Here is a 20,277-nt window from a genome sequence, read left to right as displayed (position 1 = left end):
AGTGAAGTTGCGGCAGGAGAGCACGTGACGAGGTAATCATGTGACAAGGACTGTTGGCTGAACGCAAGCTTCTCGGAGTGAGCTGAAGACAAACAGTATGTAGTTGAGAATGTCTGGCTCTAACAGCCATTTCATTTCCATTTGAATATTCTGTTGTTCGATCAATCAAGATATCACAATTGCGTAGGTCACAATCGTGCCTGCCATAGTTACCAAGGTACTTGTTGCTGACTTATCGACTATCGATAACAAGACCCACTATCATCGCGAATGCTTTGCAACCAAGAGTCTTTTCATCATACAAACTCATCAACTCACTGCATCGCTAGAGAAAGAATCTAGCAAAGATGGCGAGTTTAAAACGATCAACCGAGTCCGATCCCCAGGCTTCAAATATTTCTAGCAAGGTTTATGTCCGCTCAACCAGAAGTGGCAAAGTGCAGAAAATTGTGAGAGAAGTCTACCTACGAACCGATATTCCTTGCTCTTCCCAGCTCTGCAAGGCCTGTCTTCAGGACGCTCCTCGAAATGCCGCCCAGCAAGGTGAGATGCCTCATCGTATCCCGGTATTACAGCTTGTTAACACTCATTATAGCTCAGTCTTTTGTCCTTTCGGACAAGCCTGCGGGCACCAAGACTTACTCTCAGGGTCATTACTTAGTCCCTGATACTAACGCATTGCTTAACGCGATGGACCTTTTCGAACAAAGCTCAGCCTTTTATGATGTTATCATCCTGCAAACAGTGCTGGAAGAGCTACGAAATCGATCACTGCCTCTGTACAACCGTCTAGTGGGGCTTACCAAGAGTGAGGACAAGAGATTCTACGTCTTCTTCAACGATTTTAGGCTTGAAACGTTTGTCCATCGTGATGCAAACGAAACTGTCAATGATCGCAACGACAGGGCTGTTCGGTTAGCTGTCAAATGGTACGGCGAGCATCTTGCCAAGACCAAGGCGAAGAAGGTTCCAGCTGTCGTGATGCTTAGCGATGACCGAGAAAACCTTCGCAAGGCTAAAGAGGATGGCCTGAATGCATCATCCCTGCGAGACTACGTTGGTACTCTCGAAGACGGCGAGAGGCTTCTCGACATGGTGGCAGAGGCCCAAACCCAAGGATCCTTCAAGACGCAGGGCCAGATGCTCTATCCTGAATATTTCACCCTATCAAAAATGATGACCGGCGTCAAGGCCGGGTTGATGCACCAAGGTATCTTCAATGTCTCGCCATACAATTACCTCGAGGGTTCTATCAAAGTTCCGGCGTTCCCAAAGCCTCTTCTAGTCCTCGGTCGTGAGAACATCAATCGATCCGTCGATGGTGATCTTGTAATCGTCGAGGTTCTTCCTCAAGATCAATGGAAGGAGCCCTCAACAAAGATCATCGAGGAGGAGGCCATCACTAAGAATGAAAATGCCGACGTGGAGGAGAGCCAGGATTTTGTCTCAGAAAAAGAGCGAAAAGCCCTTCAAGAACAGGTCAAGAAGACTCAGAAGAGCGCGTCGGAGAGCAAACCCCAACCCACGGCCAAGGTCGTCGGTGTAGTCAAGCGTAACTGGCGTCAGTACGTTGGTCACATCGACCCTTCGTCGGCGAGCAAGGCCTCCTCTAGCCAAGGTCGCAAACAGGACAGCGTTTTCCTGATTCCCATGGACAAAAAGATCCCCAAGATTCGTCTTCGTACGAGACAGGTTGGTGACCTTCTCGGCAAGCGTCTTCTGGTAACCATTGATGCTTGGGAGCGCGACTCGAGACATCCCGTTGGACACTTTGTACGATCTTTGGGTGAGCTGGAAACCAAGTCTGCCGAGACCGAGGCTCTGTTGCTTGAGTGGGATGTTCAATATCGACCGTTTCCCAAAACCGTGTTGGACTGCCTTCCCAAAGAGGGTCATGACTGGAGGGTGCCTACAAGCATGGACGATCCTGGTTGGAGGCAAAGAGAGGACCTCCGGGGACTCCTCATCTGCAGTATTGATCCAGTTGGCTGTCAGGATATTGACGACGCCCTTCATGCCAAACAGCTATCCAACGGAAATTACGAAGTCGGTGTCCACATTGCTGATGTCTCCAACTTTGTCAAGCCTGCCAACGCTATGGACACTGAAGCTAGTATCCGAGGTACCACCGTCTATCTAGTGGACAAGCGTATCGACATGCTTCCTCCCCTGCTTGGTACAGATCTCTGTTCGCTCAAGCCTTATGTCGAGCGATTTGCCTTTTCCGTACTCTGGGAGTTGAACGATAACGCCGACATTGTCAATGTTCGTTTCACCAAGTCTGTCATCAAATCACGAGAAGCTTTCAGCTACGAACAGGCCCAGCTACGAATCGACGACGATTCCCAACAAGATGATCTTACCAAGGGCATGCGCATGCTTCTCATGCTCTCCAAGAAGCTCAAGAAGAAGCGAATGGATGCCGGTGCCCTGAGCCTCTCTTCCCCAGAAGTTAAGGTGCAGACGGAATCTGAGACATCTGACCCAATCGATGTCAAGACAAAACAGCTGCTCGACACCAATTCTCTTGTCGAGGAATTCATGTTGTTCGCCAATATTAGCGTCGCGGCCAAGATCTACGAAGCCTTCCCTCAAACTGCTATTCTACGTCGCCACGGTGCTCCTCCAAAGACCAACTTTGATGAACTTTCGAACCAGCTACGCACAAAACGTGGCATGGAACTACGCACCGATTCTAGCAAGGCCCTTGCCGATTCTTTGGATGAATGCGTTGACCCCGATGAGCCCTTTTTCAACACCCTTGTGCGTATCATGGCCACTCGCTGCATGATGAGCGCCGAGTATTTCTGCTCCGGTACCCAAGCCTATCCCGAGTTCCGCCATTACGGTCTTGCTTCGGAAATCTATACTCATTTCACATCTCCCATTCGTCGTTACGCCGATCTCCTCGCTCATCGACAGCTTGCCGCTGCCATTGACTACGAAGCCATTCACCCCAACGTTCGCAGTCGAGGACGTCTGGAAGCCGTATGCAAGAACATCAACGTGCGACATCGCAACGCCCAAATGGCAGGCCGTGCCAGTATCGCCTACTATGTCGGCCAGGCTCTTAAGGGCAAGGTTGCTGAGGAGGATGCGTTCGTGATGAAGATTTTCAGCAACGGCTTCGTGGTCCTGGTACCACGCTTTGGTACTGAGGGCCTTATTCGACTGAGGGACCTTGCAGAGCCCGAGCCAGAGGCCGAGTTCGATGCTGAGACTTATACACTTACCACCAAGGGAAGCCGAAATGTCAAGGTCGAGCTGTTCCAAAAGGTCAGGGTCAGAGTCCGTGATGAAAAGGATGAGATGACCGGCAAGCGTGGCGTCAAGATGGAATTGATCGAGGCTTAAACAAGATAAAAACATGATTCGGATAGGGGGTATACAGCATAATGCATAATCTGCAGTCACTTGGTATAAACATGAAGGAGTTTTTAGGTAGACAGAATGTTTTTTTACGAATGTATATGCACGGATCTAAACCGTTCTAACAGCCATCCTTGAAACGCCAAACTTTCCAGTGAAGAACTCATGTAACCCGTCCGTCAAAGTTGCTAACAAACCACCACAAAGCTTTTTTCTTTCCTTACTGCTCCATAGCATCCTCGACGTCAGCGCTGTCGTCGCCCCAGAGACCCTCCAACTTGAATTCGGCAGCCCACTCGGTGACGATCTGCTTCTGGTCAGCAGCGACCTCATCCTCGCCAGCGTTCTTGATGGCGGGCTTGGCAGCGGTGGCTGTAGATTCAACAGCAAGGACAGGAGGCTCAACCCATCCCTGGATGCGGCCGTCTCGCCAGTCGGTGACGACTGTCATGGCGGCGGCAGGAAGGTTGGGAATGCCACCGCGACCAAGACGACCTCGCTTGCGGGCGACCTGGACAAGGAAATCGGTCGTAAAATCGCCGTCAGCGCGGTTAGGGAGAAGAGCAGGAATGTCGTAGACGTTTGTAAGCTTCTCCATGAGATCAGGAGAAGCGGATAGACGCTTCAACAGAAGGGTGACAGCAGGAATGGGGTCGTCAATCTGCTTGGGAGGAACAGCGTTAAGGAGAACCAGGTGGGCATGTGCCTCAGTAGCGTTCTTAAGAGAGACAAGACCGGCGGACTGTGTTGAGGAAGACGAGGGGAAGACGACACCAGGGGAGTCGAGAAGAGTAAGCTTGCTGTCAATCTTGACTGATCGGATGCTCGTGGTAACACCTGCCTCAGCACCAGCAGGGCAGGCCTTTGAAGAGCTGCCACCCTTTCCACTCATCCTGGACAGGAGCGCGTTGATAACGGAGCTCTTACCAACATTGGGATAACCAATAACACCGACGGAAACAGCACGCTTCAATTGTCGGCTAGCAGCAAAGCTCTTGAGAGCCTTGAAGAGCGTAGCAGAGGTGCTCTGAACAGTCAGGTCGCGGTGGTTGAAAGTGTGTGCATTGGGAGCGGCGCCAGAAGCTCGGAGAGGCAGAGTAGGGAAGTAACGGCGAAGGTAGATGAGCCAGTCTCGGAGAACCTTGGGAGGGATCAGATCGACCTTGTTGATAACCAGGATAAGTCGCTTGCCACCAGCTGCGGCAGCCATGACCTGACGCTCCACCTCGCGAGAACGGGTGCCCTCAGGGTCGCGTGCATCAAGGACGTAAAGGACAACATCGGCTTCCTCGACAACTTGCTTGAAGACTCTGTCGTAAGTCTTTCTTGAAGAGGCTTGGCCAATTGACATCTCAGGGCCACGGTCGTTGTCGGAATCGTCACTGTCGTCCTCATCCATGTCGTCGTCCTCTGCGAGCTGTCGGTCATAGGTGGCGGCGGCAGCGCGAGCGCTGGCAATAAGAGCAGCCATGGGGTTTGACTCGTCGATATCGTCATCCATCTCGTCATCGTCCATCTCGTCGGCGGAGTCAACCTCGACATCGGCCATGGCGTTCTCGTCCTTGGTGCCCGTCTTTGCGGCCTTGGCCAATTCCTTTCGTTTTTGCGCCATCTCGGCCTTCTTAATGCGGTTCTCCTCAATCTCCTGGAGCAACTTCTCCTTGTAAGGGAACAGGTTGGGGATACCAGGGTCCTTCTTTAGCTTTGTTCGCCATTCCGGGTTCTTCTTTGCGAGCTTGCGCTCCTTCTTTTGCTTTGCGACGGACGCCTTTTGGATCTTGTGGCGAAGACGAACGGGAGTTCGCTTGGACTTGGGCTCTACAGCAGATTAGGGATGAGTATTATAGGGGGTGGTAGTTTTGTATCTTACTCTTGGGTTTGTTGATTGAGCCGGCCATTGTGAAATTTCTGACTTGATTATGTCTCTATCGGCTTGTCTTGTTCCACCACGAACCTCGATCAAAAGTTTGAAAAATTAAGTGGGATGGCTTAATTCTGCCGATTTATTTTTCAGACCGCTTTTCTTGTCTCCCCCCCTCCGGAAAGGTACGTACCTTTATCTATGCTCACCACCTTGGGAGTTCTCGAATTGGTATATGGAAGACAAAAAGTCATCACAGTATTGTAATAGGAAGCTTCTATTAAGTCAGCTAGTTCATATTTACTCAGCATATTCAGCTATAGTTTTTTATGAGAATGAACAAGCCTATGGCTTGGATGTATGAGAAGACTCAGACGGACAACTTGTCTCCCTGCGTTATACTAAGTAAATGTACAGTTAATAATTGATAAAAGAGTAATTAGCAGTTCAGTCCCTTGTTCATTATCTATCTAGGTCTGGCATATCTCAGTAGTTTCGAGAGTTGATGTTAGTATCTAACACAAGACTACCTTAGACTTACACGGAGCCAAACCCGAGACCCGATAACGTAAACCCGAAAGTTGCTCCTCATGAGGGCACTTATTAACATGATCATCACTGAGACCGAGAGGCGAAGGCTTTCACTTCTAGAATTATAGCCGAACATAGGATAATTCGACAACTTAAATAAGTTGTGGTTATTCTTATTTCTGCTCTTCAAGATCTTCAAGATATCAATAGAATTCATCTTTAAGCAACACTACAGCAATGTCTTCAGACCTCACCCAACGAATCCAGTCCAAGCTCGACGATGCTATAGATCGTTATATTGCTCGCAACCCACGATCCAAGTCCTTGCATGATGAAGCAGTCAAGTCCATGCCTGGTGGAAACACAAGAACTGTTCTTCATACCAGCCCATTCCCAGTTGTAATCAAGTCTGGTAAAGGACATCAGGTCACCTCTGAAGATGGACATGTGTAAGTGGTTCTAGATATTGGAACCGAAGCAGTAGCTAATAGTTGACTTAGTTATACAGACCTGACTGGCGAGTTCACGGCAGCTCTTTATGGACATTCCAACCCTGTCATTCTCTCAGCAATTCGAGATGTGCTGGACAATGTTGGTATGAATGTGGGTGGCAACACAGCTCAAGAGCAAATATTCGCCCGCGAGCTTTGCAGTCGCTTCAATATTGAACATGTTCGCTTCTGCAACTCTGGTACTGAGGCCAACATCCACGCTCTGGCAGCTGCGCGAGCTTTCACCAAGAAGAGAAGAGTGGTGACTTTCAGCGGGGGCTACCACGGCGCTGTCATAGGCTTCAAGGGAGGAAAGCCAGAAGCCAATAATGTGGACATGGATGACTGGGTAGTGGCCAGATATAATGATCTTGAAAGTGCTCGCGCTGCTATCGAGGGTGAGGATGTCGCTGCTGTTTTGCTAGAAGGTATGCAGGGCTCTGGAGGTGGTCTGTCAGGGAAGCCAGAGTTTCTGCAAGGTATACAAGAAATTGCTGCAAAGGTGAGTCTTGCTTTGTTCTTAAATATTCACTCTCATGCTGACGAGAGGTAGGCTGGCGTCTTGTTCATCATTGACGAAGTCATGACTTCCCGTCTTTCTGCGGGAGGCATCTCCGAATTAAGAGGTCTCAAGCCAGATCTAAAGACTTTTGGTAAATATCTCGGAGGAGGTCTTGCTTTTGGTGCCTTTGGCGGAAGGGCGGATATTATGGCAGCCTTTGATCCTCGATCTCCGAATGCCCTCTCCCATTCAGGCACCTTCAACAACAACACTCTAGTGACCCATGCCGGATATGCTGGCTTGACCAAAGTCTACACTCCTAAAGTCTCTGTCCAGTTTACCAAATCTGGTGATGAGCTGAGAGAACGACTTGATGCAGTAACTGAGGGCACGAGGGTAGTCTTTACTGGTGTCGGTACGATCATGGGAGTACATTTCCCAACGAATGGCGATCGCATATTTGAACGATCTGGGGAAATCGAGGAAATCGACACCTTGAGAGATCTATTTTGGTGCGAGATGATGGAAGAAGGATTCTGGATTGTGCGCAGAGGATTCATGGCTCTTGTGCTGGGAACACCAGCAGCTGAGCTTGATAGGTTTGTCGCTTGTGTTGAAGCCTGGATTTCTAAGCATGCCGACATAGTGAGGCTGTAGAGACAAACGATATGCTCAGTGTCTATATAAATTAATTGTCATATAGTCTTTGGTTTAAGATATAATTGAGTATAAGAGGACTTGTTAAAGTATACAATCGTAAGCACTGATTGGCTCCGCGCATGTCGAATGTCTCCACATAATTCTTGAATTCAGTCCAGGTCAATAGTTCATCCTTTACGCTTACAACCGTGCTTTTCTTTCCATCCCAGCTTCGCGCAAATCAACCTCAACATCGACCCGAACTCCATCAATACTCATTCCCACTTAGCCACGGCCTCTTCATCAATATGGATTTCCAAAACCGCGCTGGCTCGAAATTCGGCGGTGGAGGTGTAGCCTCTCAGTCCGCCACAAACGCCGACCGTCGCGAACGTCTTCGAAAGCTCGCCCTCGAGACTATCGACCTCGACAAGGATCCTTACTTCTTCAAGAACCACGTCGGCTCTTTCGAGTGTCGTCTGTGTCTCACTGTCCACCAGAACGACGGTTCTTATCTCGCCCATACCCAGGGAAAGAAGCATCAGACCAACCTCGCCCGTCGCGCTGCTCGCGAGCAGAAGGAAGGCCGCCAGGGCGCTGTCGATCCCGCCACTGGTCTGCCCATCGGTGTCACAGGCGCAGGTTTTGCGCAGCGTCGCAATATCGTCAAGATTGGTCGCCCAGGATACAAGATCACAAAGATCCGCGATCCGGTTTCTCGACAGCAGGGTCTACTCTTCCAGCTTCAGTACCCTGACGCAACACCCGAAACATCGCCCAAGTGGCAAGTCATGAACGCCTTCACCCAGCACGTCGAGGAGCCCGACAAGAACTTCCAGTATCTGCTTGTCGCAGCCGAACCATACGAGACAGTCGGTTTCAAGATCCCAGCGCGTGAGCTCGACAAGCGCGAGGATAAGCAATTTGCCTATTGGGACCCGGATGCCAAGGAGTATTGGATCCAGGTTATGTTTATGACAGAGCGTGAGGAGCGTTTCAATGCCGCTCCTGGATTGACAGCGAGGAGGTAATGATGCATACTTAAATACCCTCTGATGTGGTCATTTGTACATTGGGAGTCAAGAAAGGGATCTTTAGGTCACGGTATGGCGTTCAGGGGTTTTTCACATGATCGCCCGACATTTGGTTATCAAGTTTTGGGCAAGCAGCATAAAGAATCGTTTTGGTGCAATATATGGACGAACGACGTTCATAGTGTAGGATTCAGTCGGGGTTCAAAAAGTCAAGGTCGCTCCTCGCTAAGACTTGCGAAGACATAGACTACAGAATCGAAAACACCTTCTTACAGCAAGTAATTCTAGTCCATGTGCATACACGCTCGTCCATCCACTGCTATGCTCAAAAGTAGCTCTTGGTTCTCTTGATTATTATTGACTTGTATGACAATGCCTGAAAATCTCATATTTTGTTACATGACCTCTGTGATGCAAATTCCAGACAGCAAACGTCTTAAACCCCCGCTTGTATGCATTTCGTCTAGACTTGTCCTCCGATTCCAACATCCCCAAAAGATACGTCGAGACAGCAGAAAGATCAATCAGAAGGCCAGTCCTTGCTATACAACAAATGCCTTGTCTCGCCGTACCACAGACAGCTATTAAGAAGCCGGCATGTTTGTGTTATCCAGTTCACCACCGCTATTACAGTGATAGCGAAGCAAAGCCCGTTCACAGAACTGAGCCTATTTCGTGTGGATAAAACAGTTGGCGATGGCAAGTTGGCTATTCCATTACATTTATCGGAAGTTGTTATCAAACCGCTTGAATGTGTAACCAATGAAGGGCAAGCTCATCTCGGGAGACTCCTCGACCGTTCGGCCTGATTGGATGGCTTGGGCCTTGAGGACAGTAGCATTATCAGTCTGATCAATCTCGTCAGTCGGGAAGTAGGTGGTGTCAATGTTAGAAGTCAGGCGAGGCTCGAAAGGTGCGCGGATGCGGCGCAGGCTGTCAAACTCGACGCCACGGAAGAAAGCATGGCTCTTGATTTCGTGCGCACCACCGCGACCGAGACGGTTCTCTGTGTTACAGACCATGCTGTTGAAAGTTAGCCATCGCATCTTGAATGTTGGTAAAACTGGTGCCTTACCTTCGGATCAGGTGCTCCGCATCGGTGCCGAGTGTTATGTCATCAGGGAAGTAAAGAGTTTGTCTCCAGTTCACGATCTTGCGGTAGGTGTCGTGGCTATCCTCGGCGCAGAATGGGGGCCATCCAACAAGACACTCGAACATGATGGTACCAAGAGACCACCAATCACAGTCAAAGGTGTATCCATGGCCAGTGAAGATCTCGGGGGCGATGTAGTCGGGAGTTCCGACAGTTGAGTAAGCCATCAGTCTTCGGGATCGTCGCCAGTCATTGATCTGAGATCGGTTACTGACAGTCAGGTTGATCTGATCGATGGCAACAGAGTTACGGTCGCGCGGCTTGTTAGACCGTCCCTGAAGGAGCTGCTGGTAATAGTTGTTGTCATGGAGTCTATGGAAACCGGTTGACAGACCGAAATCGGTAAGCTTGACGTGACCGCCCCGGTCGAGCAGAATGTTGTCGGGCTTGATGTCTCTGTTTAAGGGTTAGACAGGTTTCGAGAACGACAAAGGTAGTCGCAGTGTGGTACATACCGATGAATGAAGCCCAGTTTGTGTACTGCTTCAATAGCAAGAACGATTTCTGCAATGTAGAAACGAGTAATATCTTCAGAGAAGATTTCGTACTTGATCAGCATTGTCATGAGATCTCCACCAGGCAAGAACTCCATTAGCATGTAAAGGAAGTACGAATCCTGGAATGTGGTGTATAGCTTGACAACCCATGGACTGTCTGACTCGGCGAGAATATCTCGTTCTGATCGGACGTGGGCAAGCTGGTCCTTCTTGAACATTTCTGTTTTAATGAGTGACTTCATGGCGTAGACCTTGCCATCTCCCTTCTTTTGCACAAGCTTGACCTCTCCGAAAGCACCCTTTCCGATGATCTTGACAGTGTTGTAGTTCTCGGGCTTGTCCTTGGTACGCAGGAAACGCAAGTACTGGCCTTCTTTCCTACCGGCGGTGGACCACAGCTGCTCACGTCTAGCAGCGCCCTGGGAAGGATCCTGAAGCTTCTGCTCCAGCTCACTCTGTCTGTTGAATTGTCGCGAGTTAGCTTACACTCTCCAGTTTACCGGGAAACCTTGTGCTGCTGCTCCGTACCTTTGGTTGCGCTCGCGTGCACGCTTGACACTGTCCTTGAAGAAGTCGGCAGCAAGCTGGGAGCACTTCTTCTGGTTGCTATTGGCATTGGTGCCATATCTATCAGGGTTTCGCTCAGGTGCTCGTTGGAATTCCTCGCCGGGGGCGGAGGATTGGGTAGGCATGGGAGGGGCGTTCATATAGTTGTAGCCAGGCTGCTGTCCTGAACTGCCAGCGGTTCTAGGACGCTGGCCTGGCGAAGGACCTCGAGCATAACCCTGCCCTCTGGCAGCGCCACCGAGATTCTGGTGAGAAAACTGATGGGCGAGGCCGGTGTTGGGGTCGTTGGTGCCCGGTGTGTTGGATCGTTGTTGATAGCCCGCACCCTGCTGATAATCGCTGGCCTGCTGCTGTTGCTGGCCGCCATACTGGGCATATTGGTTCTGGTTAAAATAACCCTGGGGCGCATAGCCAGCGGCATATTGCTGCTGCTGTTGCTGCTGTTGAGGCTGCAGTCCACCGGGCTGTTGACCAGATGCTGAAGGAAAAACAGGTTGAGGGAAGGTCGAAGGCGTAGTGGGATAGGCGGCCCTGTCTGAGGCGGTCAAACGATCGTTGCCATTACCAAAGTTGAGGTAGAGGCGATTGTTGCTGTTGTTGGGATCCATCTTGTCTGATTGCGGCGTCTCTATCGCCTCGTTTCGCCGTAATACCGTCTCGACAAGTTGGTGACGGCGAAAGTAAAGGTGAAAAGAATCGGATCAAGACTGCCAGGTGGGAGTCGAGATGGCGGATAGGTTTCAGGGGAGGGTCAAGTCCAGGGGCTTGTGCTTGTGGAGGGGAGAGCGAGGGGCGGCGCGCGGGACTGGACTAGGTTAATTGGTAAGTGGTACCAAATACAGTACAATTCAAGGTGAGGTAAGGTATACCTACCGGCGTACTGTAGCACCAGAGCCACTTCTGGCGGAGCACGAATAGAACTTGACCAGGACTTTGCAGCTAGAAACCAGCGCACGGTTGATAGTCTCAGATTAGATGAACGGATAGGAAATTGATTTGAGAATAGAGGGGAATTGTTTCTGCAGGCTCATGTATCAGTAAACGTACATCTCCAGAACCCAATGCTAAGGTACTGTATCTAGCCCAAGTTGGCAGTACTAAGGTTAATGCTGCCAGCTCTGCACTGCACTGCACGATACTGTACTGAGTCGAAACAGCAGGGATCTGGCTACTGTCCGCTCCTGAGGCAAAAGTTCAAAGCACGAATTGTTTCCATTGGTTTTGGCTTGGCTTGGGTTAACAATGACAGCTGGCAGCCAACTACTACTGTAAGAGGGGGAGATCCGAGGGGCTTAGATGGAAGTCTCTCTACCTAAGACCGGGCGGCGGCCTGGATCGGGGCAGTCTAGTTCATTTTTAGGGAGTTGCCATGTTTCTAGTGATGCGCTGTTGCTGCTATGAAACCCACTTCACCCACCCAACCTAACTGAGATCCATTGTAGCTCATGGATGGGATTTTAGCATTTGGTTGTTCGAGTAATACTGGATTTGCATGTGTTTGGTAGGATACCATTATGATGGTGTATGGTTGTATCATCTGCGTAACTTGGTAGAAACCATTCACTCAGCCTAATTGATATCCATATTCTTCACTACTTACCTATCTGATTCCTGTTCTAACTCTAGAAAACTAATGCACTGAGGAACTCCTGATTACACCTTCATCTCAAGCTAGTTCGACACCGGTAAGCGGTGCTGGTGGTGAATCAATCGTGGACTAGCCATGCTTCGTCCATCTCTCGTTCCTCCGTCTATGTTCTCATCTCAAGTATTAAAGCTTACAGCGCATCTACAAACCTTCCATTCTTCTAGACTTGCCCTTGCTTTGCTGTACTGGAGATCTCTTAGGGGCCGAATCCCTGCCGCTTGTGTTTCCCCAGATTGGATAATGGGTTGCTGTACGGACGGATATGCACGCACGTCCTGTAGCACAGTACGGGCTGTTATAGCCATCATCCATACAATGTACTGGAGTACTATGTATTCCTGAGCCTCAGGTGAACCTGTCACTTGCATGTCGCAGGGTCCTCCACCTTTCTTAACCCTTAGGTACCTATAAAACAACTTCAACTTCCAGGTTTTCAGCCTCGGGACTATCCTGGCCTGTTGTAGATAGATGAACTCTGACGACATGTCATTTGTTTCTTAAATGTCCAATCAATTGAATCATTTCGGATAGCATTTATCTTTTATTAATCCAACCCTTTAACAATTGCAGATGGACCTCACCCATGCTCGGCTCGGCTTCTGTGACATCCGTCTATCGCTTGTGTTTTCCACATGGCGGTTCACCAGGGGTCCCTGGAGATGGCCGTTGAGAGGACTGCACTGTTGTAATACAAAGCCAGTCGACCGACACAACGTGATCATGAATGAATAGCCTAAGGACTGCTAACAATTATTTAAACAAGTACGCGAATGGATGGATAGTATGTAATCGCAATAAGAAACCGTCAGCCACCGAGATCAAGTCATCTCTGTACAACTTCGTAGCTAGGTGAACTCGGTAAGACAGACATACAACAGATACAATTCGGGGTCAAACTTGATCGTTAAGCATATTTCCTTCTTTCGTCTTCATGTTGATGCCCCGGGGCCAAAGTATTTCCATTCCGCTCTCGGGACCTTATCGGAGCTGCTTATCGCCGTTTTTTTCTTCAAGCGATCCGACCTAGCGGCAAGGCCGATATCAAGACGCTCGCTACCCCGCGGTCCATAAGGTTTTGAAGGCCTCGGCGTAGTATATTTCGAGCTTTCCAGTCTTTTCAGTCAAGACTGCCATAATACATATACACAATGGCCGACTCTAATCCCCCACCGCAGCAGCCCGCTGCTGGCACCGGCGCAGCCTACAAGGCGCCCAGTCCTAAGCCGAAACAGAACCCAGCTCTACGAATGATGGGCCTGCCAAATCTTCCTCGAAAACTCCCTTCACGTAACTGGCTCATTTTCTGGGCCATCACTGGTTCTATTTCAGCAGCTATTATCTACGACAAGCGCGAGAAGAAGAGGGCTACAGCCAAGTGGAAGCATGTCGTCGCTCCTCTCGCAACCGACTTAATCCCCTCAGCGAGCCACCTCCCTCGCAAGCTGACAATCTACCTCGAATCACCCCCTGGGGACGGTCTACGTGTTGCGCAGGATCACTTTATTGAGTATGCGAAGCCCGTCCTGGCAGCTTCTGGCCTTGACTGGGAGTTCGTCCAAGGGAGACAACAGGGTGATGTGAGAGCCGCCGTGGCAGAGAAGATTCGTCGCGAGAGAAGACAGTACGAGCGATCAAGCGAAGAGGATCTACAAACAGACGAGGCGATAACCGCTGCTTTGAGGAAGAAGAACAATATACCAGAATATGACGGTGTCAAGGGTGATATCGTCTTCGGCCTACATACATGGAAGGAGTATATGCGAGGACTACACGAAGGCTGGCTGGGTCCTCTTGATCCTCCTGCGAAGCCCGAGACGGAGACAAAACCTGTCGCCATCGAACCGGCTGCTGAGACCCCCAAGGTTGAGGGCGAACAGACTGAAGAGAAGAAGGAAGAGCCTAAGGAGAAGAAAGAGGAAGAGAAGAAGCCTGAGCGACCACCTCAACCAGTTCCCTACAACACCACCGCCGACTACCCCCTGGCTAGTCTTCCCACCAATATTCCTGCCGAATTCTCCCCCTCCAACCCCATCCCTCTCCCCCACCGTCTCGGCTTCCGCCATACTCTTGTCCGTCTGAACCGTTTCTTCAACCGCCGCAAGCTCGCCGACGAAATTGGTCGCGAAGTTGCCGCTGTGTGCTTCGCTGCTTCTTCTCGGGAATGGCGCGAGGCCGATGGCCAGTACGAGCAGCAGCTCGTCCTCAAGCACGAAGAGAAAGACTGGGTCAAGTCAGTATGGAACACCGAGGAGCCTGTCAAGAAGGACGACGACAACGCAGCAACCACGCCTGCTCAGCCCCCCAAGGAGAAGATCTGGCCTGCGCCCATGGTCGTTGACCCTAGGTTGGCACAGCGCATGCGACGCTTTGAGATGAGCCCCGAGATCGAGGCCCGCGCCGCTCAAATCAAGGTCCCTGAGGCCGAGGTTGAAGGTTGGATCAAGGGAAGCCTCCGCAGCTTGTGGAACTGGACTGTTGAATCAGCGACCGCCAAGCCCATGCGACCGAATGTTGGAAACGTGGACAGTGATGAATAGAACAAGGTGTTGCATTTGTGAGATATAAAAAGGAGCGCGGCTTGGATATGTGCCGCTGTGTAGTTCTGTGTACTATTATTACAATCACTTTTCAGGGAGCATCTTATGATCGAGGGACCATTTGTATCTATTATGCCTAGGCGAAGGCAGGGTTTCTTCTGTGTGTATGATACAGCGAGGGACGCTACTTGTTGATGATCTATTATTTGAGATGACAATGTATATACTCCCTTTCAATATGGAGTCTCCGTCTCCAATAAGCCTGTGCAGCATCTTCATTCATCGTCGGAGTCACTCCCATAGCTCACCAGCGCTAAGCCCTTCTTCTCCGGCGGCTTCGCAGCTGTTTGAGGTGCGACTTTTGGCTTTTCGCGCTTCTCAGCATCCTGTCCTGTAGTTTCTGCTGACTCCTCGTCCTTTTTGCTAGTTTCCTCCGCAGCGCTCACCTTACGCCTCAAGCCCTTGACTTCCTTCTCCTTGTTGCGTTTCCGCTTACGGCCAATCTCCCATGACTCGCCTCCTTCTTGCACATCAGCAGACTGATCTTGAACGGTGTCGCCCTTTTGCTGTTGGCGAAATGCTTTGAGACCCTCCTCTGTCTCCCGCTTTACGCGTTCCTCTTCAGCACGCTTGTTGGCGCGTATCTCATCCAAGAATTCTATCTCGTCATCGTCCAGTGCGCGGAACTGATTGCGTATCTTGGACTGTTCTTCAAATTCTGCTTGCTTCGCCGCTATTGTTCCGCATTTAGCATTATGAAATTATCTCATATCTCGAAAGGGAAGTCACCTTTGTTTGCCTGAAGGACATCGTACAAGCTTTTCTCCCCTTCTCCTGTGGCCGACTTGATACGCTGCTCTTCGCGTCTCTTCCTTTCATCTTCCAGTTGTTGTTGAACTTGTTCCCATTCTTTGGCTTTTGCAGAGCTATGAAGGGGCTGCTGACTGGTGCTTGATCCCGTATCATTCACATCTTTAGAAATATCCCCAGACGAGCCAATTTTGCCCGCAGACACAAAGCGGTTGGACATAGTTCGACAGTGGTTAGATTTTGGTGATCAAATGAGAAGGTATAGCTTGAAAGAGGTCACTGCGAGACATCAATGAATAAATAAGTCAAGCGAGGGTCGATGTTTGTCAAACTCAAGCATTGCAATTGTAAATAAGTGAGAACGATCTATCCGATAATCTGCCGCAAGCCGACAATGTAAGTTTACTAACGCAGCCGCATTCACGCCATCACCAAAAATCAAAGATGAGATACAGGTTTTGAGGATTTTTCTTTATTTGAGTTAAACTATGAAGCAAGGCACTCCTTGCGAAATTCAAGATCAAGATCAACGGAGTGGGATCCCGTATCAACTCTATGGTATTCTACAACTCCCACCTTGATTCAAATCAAGTAAAGTAAATAAAGTAACCCAATCCTTTGCATGCACAAGAGGAATAAAGAATGCTTCTAACACCTTTTTTATTTGCGCACCAAGTACACAAAAGCCAACTACCTATAAACAGCTTTCAAGAGCCGAAAAATACATCGGGATTGTTGAATCGTAATGTTCAGATTCAAAGCAGCTGACGTTTGTAGACTGCATCGTTCGATGCGCTTGAATGTTGTTCAAATGTTTCCATGAATCGTCCAAAGTCGTGAAAAAAATAAAAGATGTGGTAGCAAAAAAAATAACAAATTCGGCGTTGTAATGATTTCATTAAGCCGACGCGATGAAAGCAGCTGCTTCAACTTCTCGTTAAAGCCAACCTGCCACAGTGCCTGACACCGAACCCTGTGAAAAACAAAAGTCAAGAGTGTATCACTCAGCTCCTATGCTGAGCAGTAGGATGGCATGAGCAAGTCAATACCATGACCAACGCAGCATGAAGCTTGAAGCAAAAGAAAAAAACAAGAATATAATATCAAACCGATGATCATCCGATCAATCCAAATCCCTTGTTTTACCCGCTGATTGCAATGCATAAACCCCGTCATGTAAACCCGTTTCCTGTGGTCAAAATCCATATCTGCCACTTACAATAACAAACAAACGAAAAGGTGAAGTATATACCATCCTCAAAATCTATGCCGCTTAGCTCAGTGAGCATCGACGAACCATACTTGTATTGAATCAAGTTTCGTTGAACTGTGCGTAGACAAGAACATGAGGAAGAAGAGATGGTCAGGGTAGATTGTGACCTTGTGTCATCCTGCGTTTACCACAGAATGCCATGTCCAAACGAGTGGCGAATTGCCGAATTGTCGAATCGCCATCTATAGTAGGATTTGTTGCGCTGAAGTTCATCGATCGGCAGTCGGCGTCGGGATCGAAGCAGGACTGGATGTAACCAGCCAGGATTCGCAGCGTGGCCAACCGGTAGGTACTGTCGAGCGCGAGAGCCGAAGGAAACTGTAAAAACTGCAAGTCTATCGAACCGGAACCGTGTAGTGTAAGATAAAGAGAAAAATCCGAACGCCAAGTATGACCATTACAGAACGTATAACCAGTAAAACAGTAAGGGAATGCCATCGTGCCTGGACATGACCAGGTAGCCATAAATCTTGTGTGCTGGTGTAGAGCAATGCAAGGGCTAGTCGAGTCTTGTCATCCAGTCATGGCTGTAATAAAAAAAAATCCTGAGAATGATCCGCCGAAAAGGTCATCGTGTGAACAATTTTGTCGTGCCTGGGGTATCTGAATGCGAATGTATCGTTCTCGGGATGCGTATAGTAAGGAAAATCGTGGCCGTAAAAAATGAAACCTTTTAAAAACTTTTTTCTTCTTTCCAAGATCGAACCGCCCTCGATCAGAGGCATTAGGTGGAACTTTTTGATGATTTTAACCCATGACAGGTTGACTGTAGCCGTGAGGCACGAAATAAGGAACTTGTTGCTTCATGGGATCAACACAGCCTGCGCAGCTGCACTCGGCAAGGCCATGCTCCCACATGTTTTGCGAGTAGTGGTAGTGACCACTGTAGGAGTTGTGACGCGAGTTGGGGTAGAACGTGCTGTGGGCGGGAGGCTGGGGGTATCGGTTGGTGTATTGGGCAGCAGCTTGAGAGAACCACTCGTTGTAGCGGTCGTTGCTCGAGGTAGCAGACATAGCGTAGTCTGGAGTGCCATAGCCAGAGTCGGGGGGAGTGAGAGGAGCTCCCCAAGAGGCGTGACCCCAGCCAGATTCGCGTGGGCGATAACTTTGCTGGGCCTTCATGGCATAGCGCTCGAACCCTGCAGCCTGCTCCTGTAGGTAACGCGATTGAGGAGACTGGCGGTGACCAGAGTACCTGGCGACGTCAGTGTCGATGGCAGGGACAACAGATGCTAGTCTCTCGCGGCTGGCCTGGGCGACCTGTCGCTTCTTCATGTCCTGCCAATCGCGCCAGTTCTCGAGCCAAGCCTGGTAATCCTTGCTCATGTCAATGTTGACATAGAGGCGCCAGCCCATGGACTCTACCCACTCGAACTCGAGAGAGTTGAGCTCAGATACAGCGATGCCGCTCACCTCGGACCAGGAGCGGTTCTGGAAGGTGTTGTCATCAAGAAACTTGCTTCCCAGAAGCAGAGAGACAGTCAGGTAACGCCAGACCTGACCTTCCGAGGCCTTGTAGGGACCCTGTCCCTTCAAGGTGTTGATTCTCTTGGCGAGATAGTTCATTCCAAGGAGGATGGTGGTGCTGGGCAGTCGTGTCGAAGTAAGGATCTGGGTCACGAACTTGCGGAAGGGCGAAGTCACAGCAGCCTCAGGTGTGACAACGCGAGTGGCCATCTCGGCAACGTACTCGGACATCATGTCGACCTCATAGTCGAGGACGGCACACACGCCTCCGGGCATGATGAAATATTGGAGATGGGTCCGACGAAGATCGAACGCGACCTTTGTCGGGAAATGAAGCGAATCTTGGGGCCGTAAAAGCGTAACTGCGGATTTATACCACAGTTAAGACGGTCCCGTGGGCGTGAACGCGAAAATGATTCGAGGCTAGGTCGATAATAGATCGACAAAGATTCAGTAGGCGCTTCGGGCCATTTACTGATGCACTTTGTATCGTATGTCGTAACGTCGGATACGGAAAACGTATATGAATGGATCGTCTGAATTCGAGACGATTTGCGGAAGGTCAAATTGCTGGAACCCGAATTTGATTGCTTTTGTCGTGAACGGTGATAAAATCAATGGCGAAGGTATATTGGAAACCCAGGGAGTTTCAAATCCAAGCAGTCTAAATCAGTGAGTTAGTTTGAGATCTCGACTATATTCGCCATCAAAGTTGTAACAGTGGTCAAGCTGTTCGTCGTGGTCGAAATCGAGATCGGGGCTGGATGATCGCGGTGTTCGGCGGCAGCATTGCCAGCATCATGTAGAACAAGCAAAAGGATAAAAGCCAGGGATGACGTGCAAAAGACGTGGTCGGCAGGCGCGAAAAGCGTTGTTGATCGATTGTACAAAACGAGACCACAATTGTCGAAAAATCAGGACGTAATCAAGAGTATGATGAAACTTACCAAAAAGAAGAAAGAAGGCAAACCTTCTTAAGAGCAAGGAAAGGGTGAGGTGAGGTGAGGGTTGAGGAGGAAAACCCTTAGTACTGCTGATCCGAAAGGTTGATGGTAGAATTCAAGAACGTCCAGAGTATGCAGGTCGAGTCTACTGCAGCAGCGAGCCGGGTAGACAAAGACAGGGTAATGAGAGACTCGCGCGAGAAAGGTACCAGAACCCTAAAGTCGACAAACCAAATGAAGGCCTGCTGACTGATGATTGTCTGTGATTTGGGAGAGTTCGGTTTCTATCGTGGAGGAGGAAGAGGTAGAGAGAGATGAGGAGGGTGAAGGTGAGGAAGGGAAAAAAGAAAAAGGATGATGGGATGTGAGGGTGGAAGAGGATGAAAGAAGAAGCAAGAGCCCGGACAGCCCAGGGCTAAGAAAGGTTGGATGTGGATGTGGATGGATGGCAAGATGGAGAGATGGGGATGGGGGATGGATGGGGGATGATGCAGTGCAGTTAGAACTGGCCCAGTCTGGTCCAATGCGCGCAGGCAGAGCGGGTGCAGAAAGTGTGCAGCAGGTGTCCAGTAGGTGCAGTTTAGTGTGGAGGTGGGCGTGGCGGACTTTAGGACCTGGTTAGGTCAGTTCAGTTAGGTCAGGTTAGGCTCCAGGTTGGGTCGGGTGTTCGTTCCTCCACTGTTGCAACGAGCGTGAATTAATGGATGATAAATGGGCTTCATGGAGTAAGGTACAGTAAGTACATCGGTACAGTACAGGTCAGAGGAGGAGTACGAGTACGCCAATCTTCTTTGACCTAACACCTAAAATGGTCGTAGCAGTAACGGCTGCGGTACGTAGCCAAGCCCGGCGTCAACGCACAGCGTAGCAGTGCCCGACAGTTGCCAGGTCCCCCAGGCCCCCAGTCACAATCCCCTAGGCCAATCGAGTCCAGCCAGTTTTTTTTTTTTTTTC

At 49.7% G+C, this 20,277-nt stretch overlaps 7 protein-coding genes across 7 annotated transcripts; 3 read left to right on the top strand and 4 right to left on the bottom strand.

Annotated features, from left to right (window-relative positions):
• Positions 1-347: 347 nt before the first annotated feature.
• FIESC28_06234 (uncharacterized protein) lies at positions 348-3,354 on the top strand (the record flags this gene model as incomplete). Its single annotated transcript, XM_031160378.1, has 2 exons — positions 348-543; positions 596-3,354. The coding sequence occupies 2 exons, from the start codon at positions 348-350 to the stop codon at positions 3,352-3,354; spliced, it is 2,955 nt and encodes a 984-aa protein (XP_031015569.1).
• A 235-nt stretch (positions 3,355-3,589) lies between these two features.
• Positions 3,590-5,267, bottom strand: FIESC28_06233 (uncharacterized protein; the record flags this gene model as incomplete). The annotated part of the gene is made up of 2 exons (XM_031160377.1): positions 3,590-5,187; positions 5,240-5,267. The coding sequence occupies 2 exons, from the start codon at positions 5,265-5,267 to the stop codon at positions 3,590-3,592; spliced, it is 1,626 nt and encodes a 541-aa protein (XP_031015568.1).
• Positions 5,268-5,998: 731 nt separating this feature from the next.
• On the top strand, positions 5,999-8,424 carry FIESC28_06232 (uncharacterized protein; the record flags this gene model as incomplete). The annotated part of the gene is made up of 4 exons (XM_031160376.1): positions 5,999-6,210; positions 6,262-6,754; positions 6,806-7,353; positions 7,683-8,424. 4 exons carry the CDS (start codon positions 5,999-6,001, stop codon positions 8,422-8,424), a joined length of 1,995 nt encoding a protein of 664 aa, XP_031015567.1.
• A 725-nt stretch (positions 8,425-9,149) lies between these two features.
• FIESC28_06231 (uncharacterized protein) lies at positions 9,150-11,252 on the bottom strand (the record flags this gene model as incomplete). The annotated part of the gene is made up of 4 exons (XM_031160375.1): positions 9,150-9,450; positions 9,503-9,976; positions 10,036-10,536; positions 10,606-11,252. The coding sequence occupies 4 exons, from the start codon at positions 11,250-11,252 to the stop codon at positions 9,150-9,152; spliced, it is 1,923 nt and encodes a 640-aa protein (XP_031015566.1).
• A 2,188-nt stretch (positions 11,253-13,440) lies between these two features.
• Positions 13,441-14,829, top strand: FIESC28_06230 (uncharacterized protein; the record flags this gene model as incomplete). Its single annotated transcript, XM_031160374.1, has 1 exon — positions 13,441-14,829. One exon carries the CDS (start codon positions 13,441-13,443, stop codon positions 14,827-14,829), a length of 1,389 nt encoding a protein of 462 aa, XP_031015565.1.
• Positions 14,830-15,104: 275 nt separating this feature from the next.
• FIESC28_06229 (uncharacterized protein) lies at positions 15,105-15,859 on the bottom strand (the record flags this gene model as incomplete). The annotated part of the gene is made up of 2 exons (XM_031160373.1): positions 15,105-15,562; positions 15,619-15,859. 2 exons carry the CDS (start codon positions 15,857-15,859, stop codon positions 15,105-15,107), a joined length of 699 nt encoding a protein of 232 aa, XP_031015564.1.
• Positions 15,860-17,659: 1,800 nt separating this feature from the next.
• Positions 17,660-18,655, bottom strand: FIESC28_06228 (uncharacterized protein; the record flags this gene model as incomplete). Its single annotated transcript, XM_031160372.1, has 1 exon — positions 17,660-18,655. One exon carries the CDS (start codon positions 18,653-18,655, stop codon positions 17,660-17,662), a length of 996 nt encoding a protein of 331 aa, XP_031015563.1.
• Between the last annotated feature and the right edge of the window lie 1,622 nt (positions 18,656-20,277).

Source organism: Fusarium coffeatum (genome assembly GCF_003316985.1).
Source record: "Fusarium coffeatum strain FIESC_28 chromosome Unknown BRIP53273_contig_135, whole genome shotgun sequence".
NCBI classification, from domain to species: Eukaryota; Fungi; Ascomycota; class Sordariomycetes; order Hypocreales; family Nectriaceae; genus Fusarium; species Fusarium coffeatum.
This window is presented reverse-complemented; position numbering and strand designations above follow the sequence as displayed.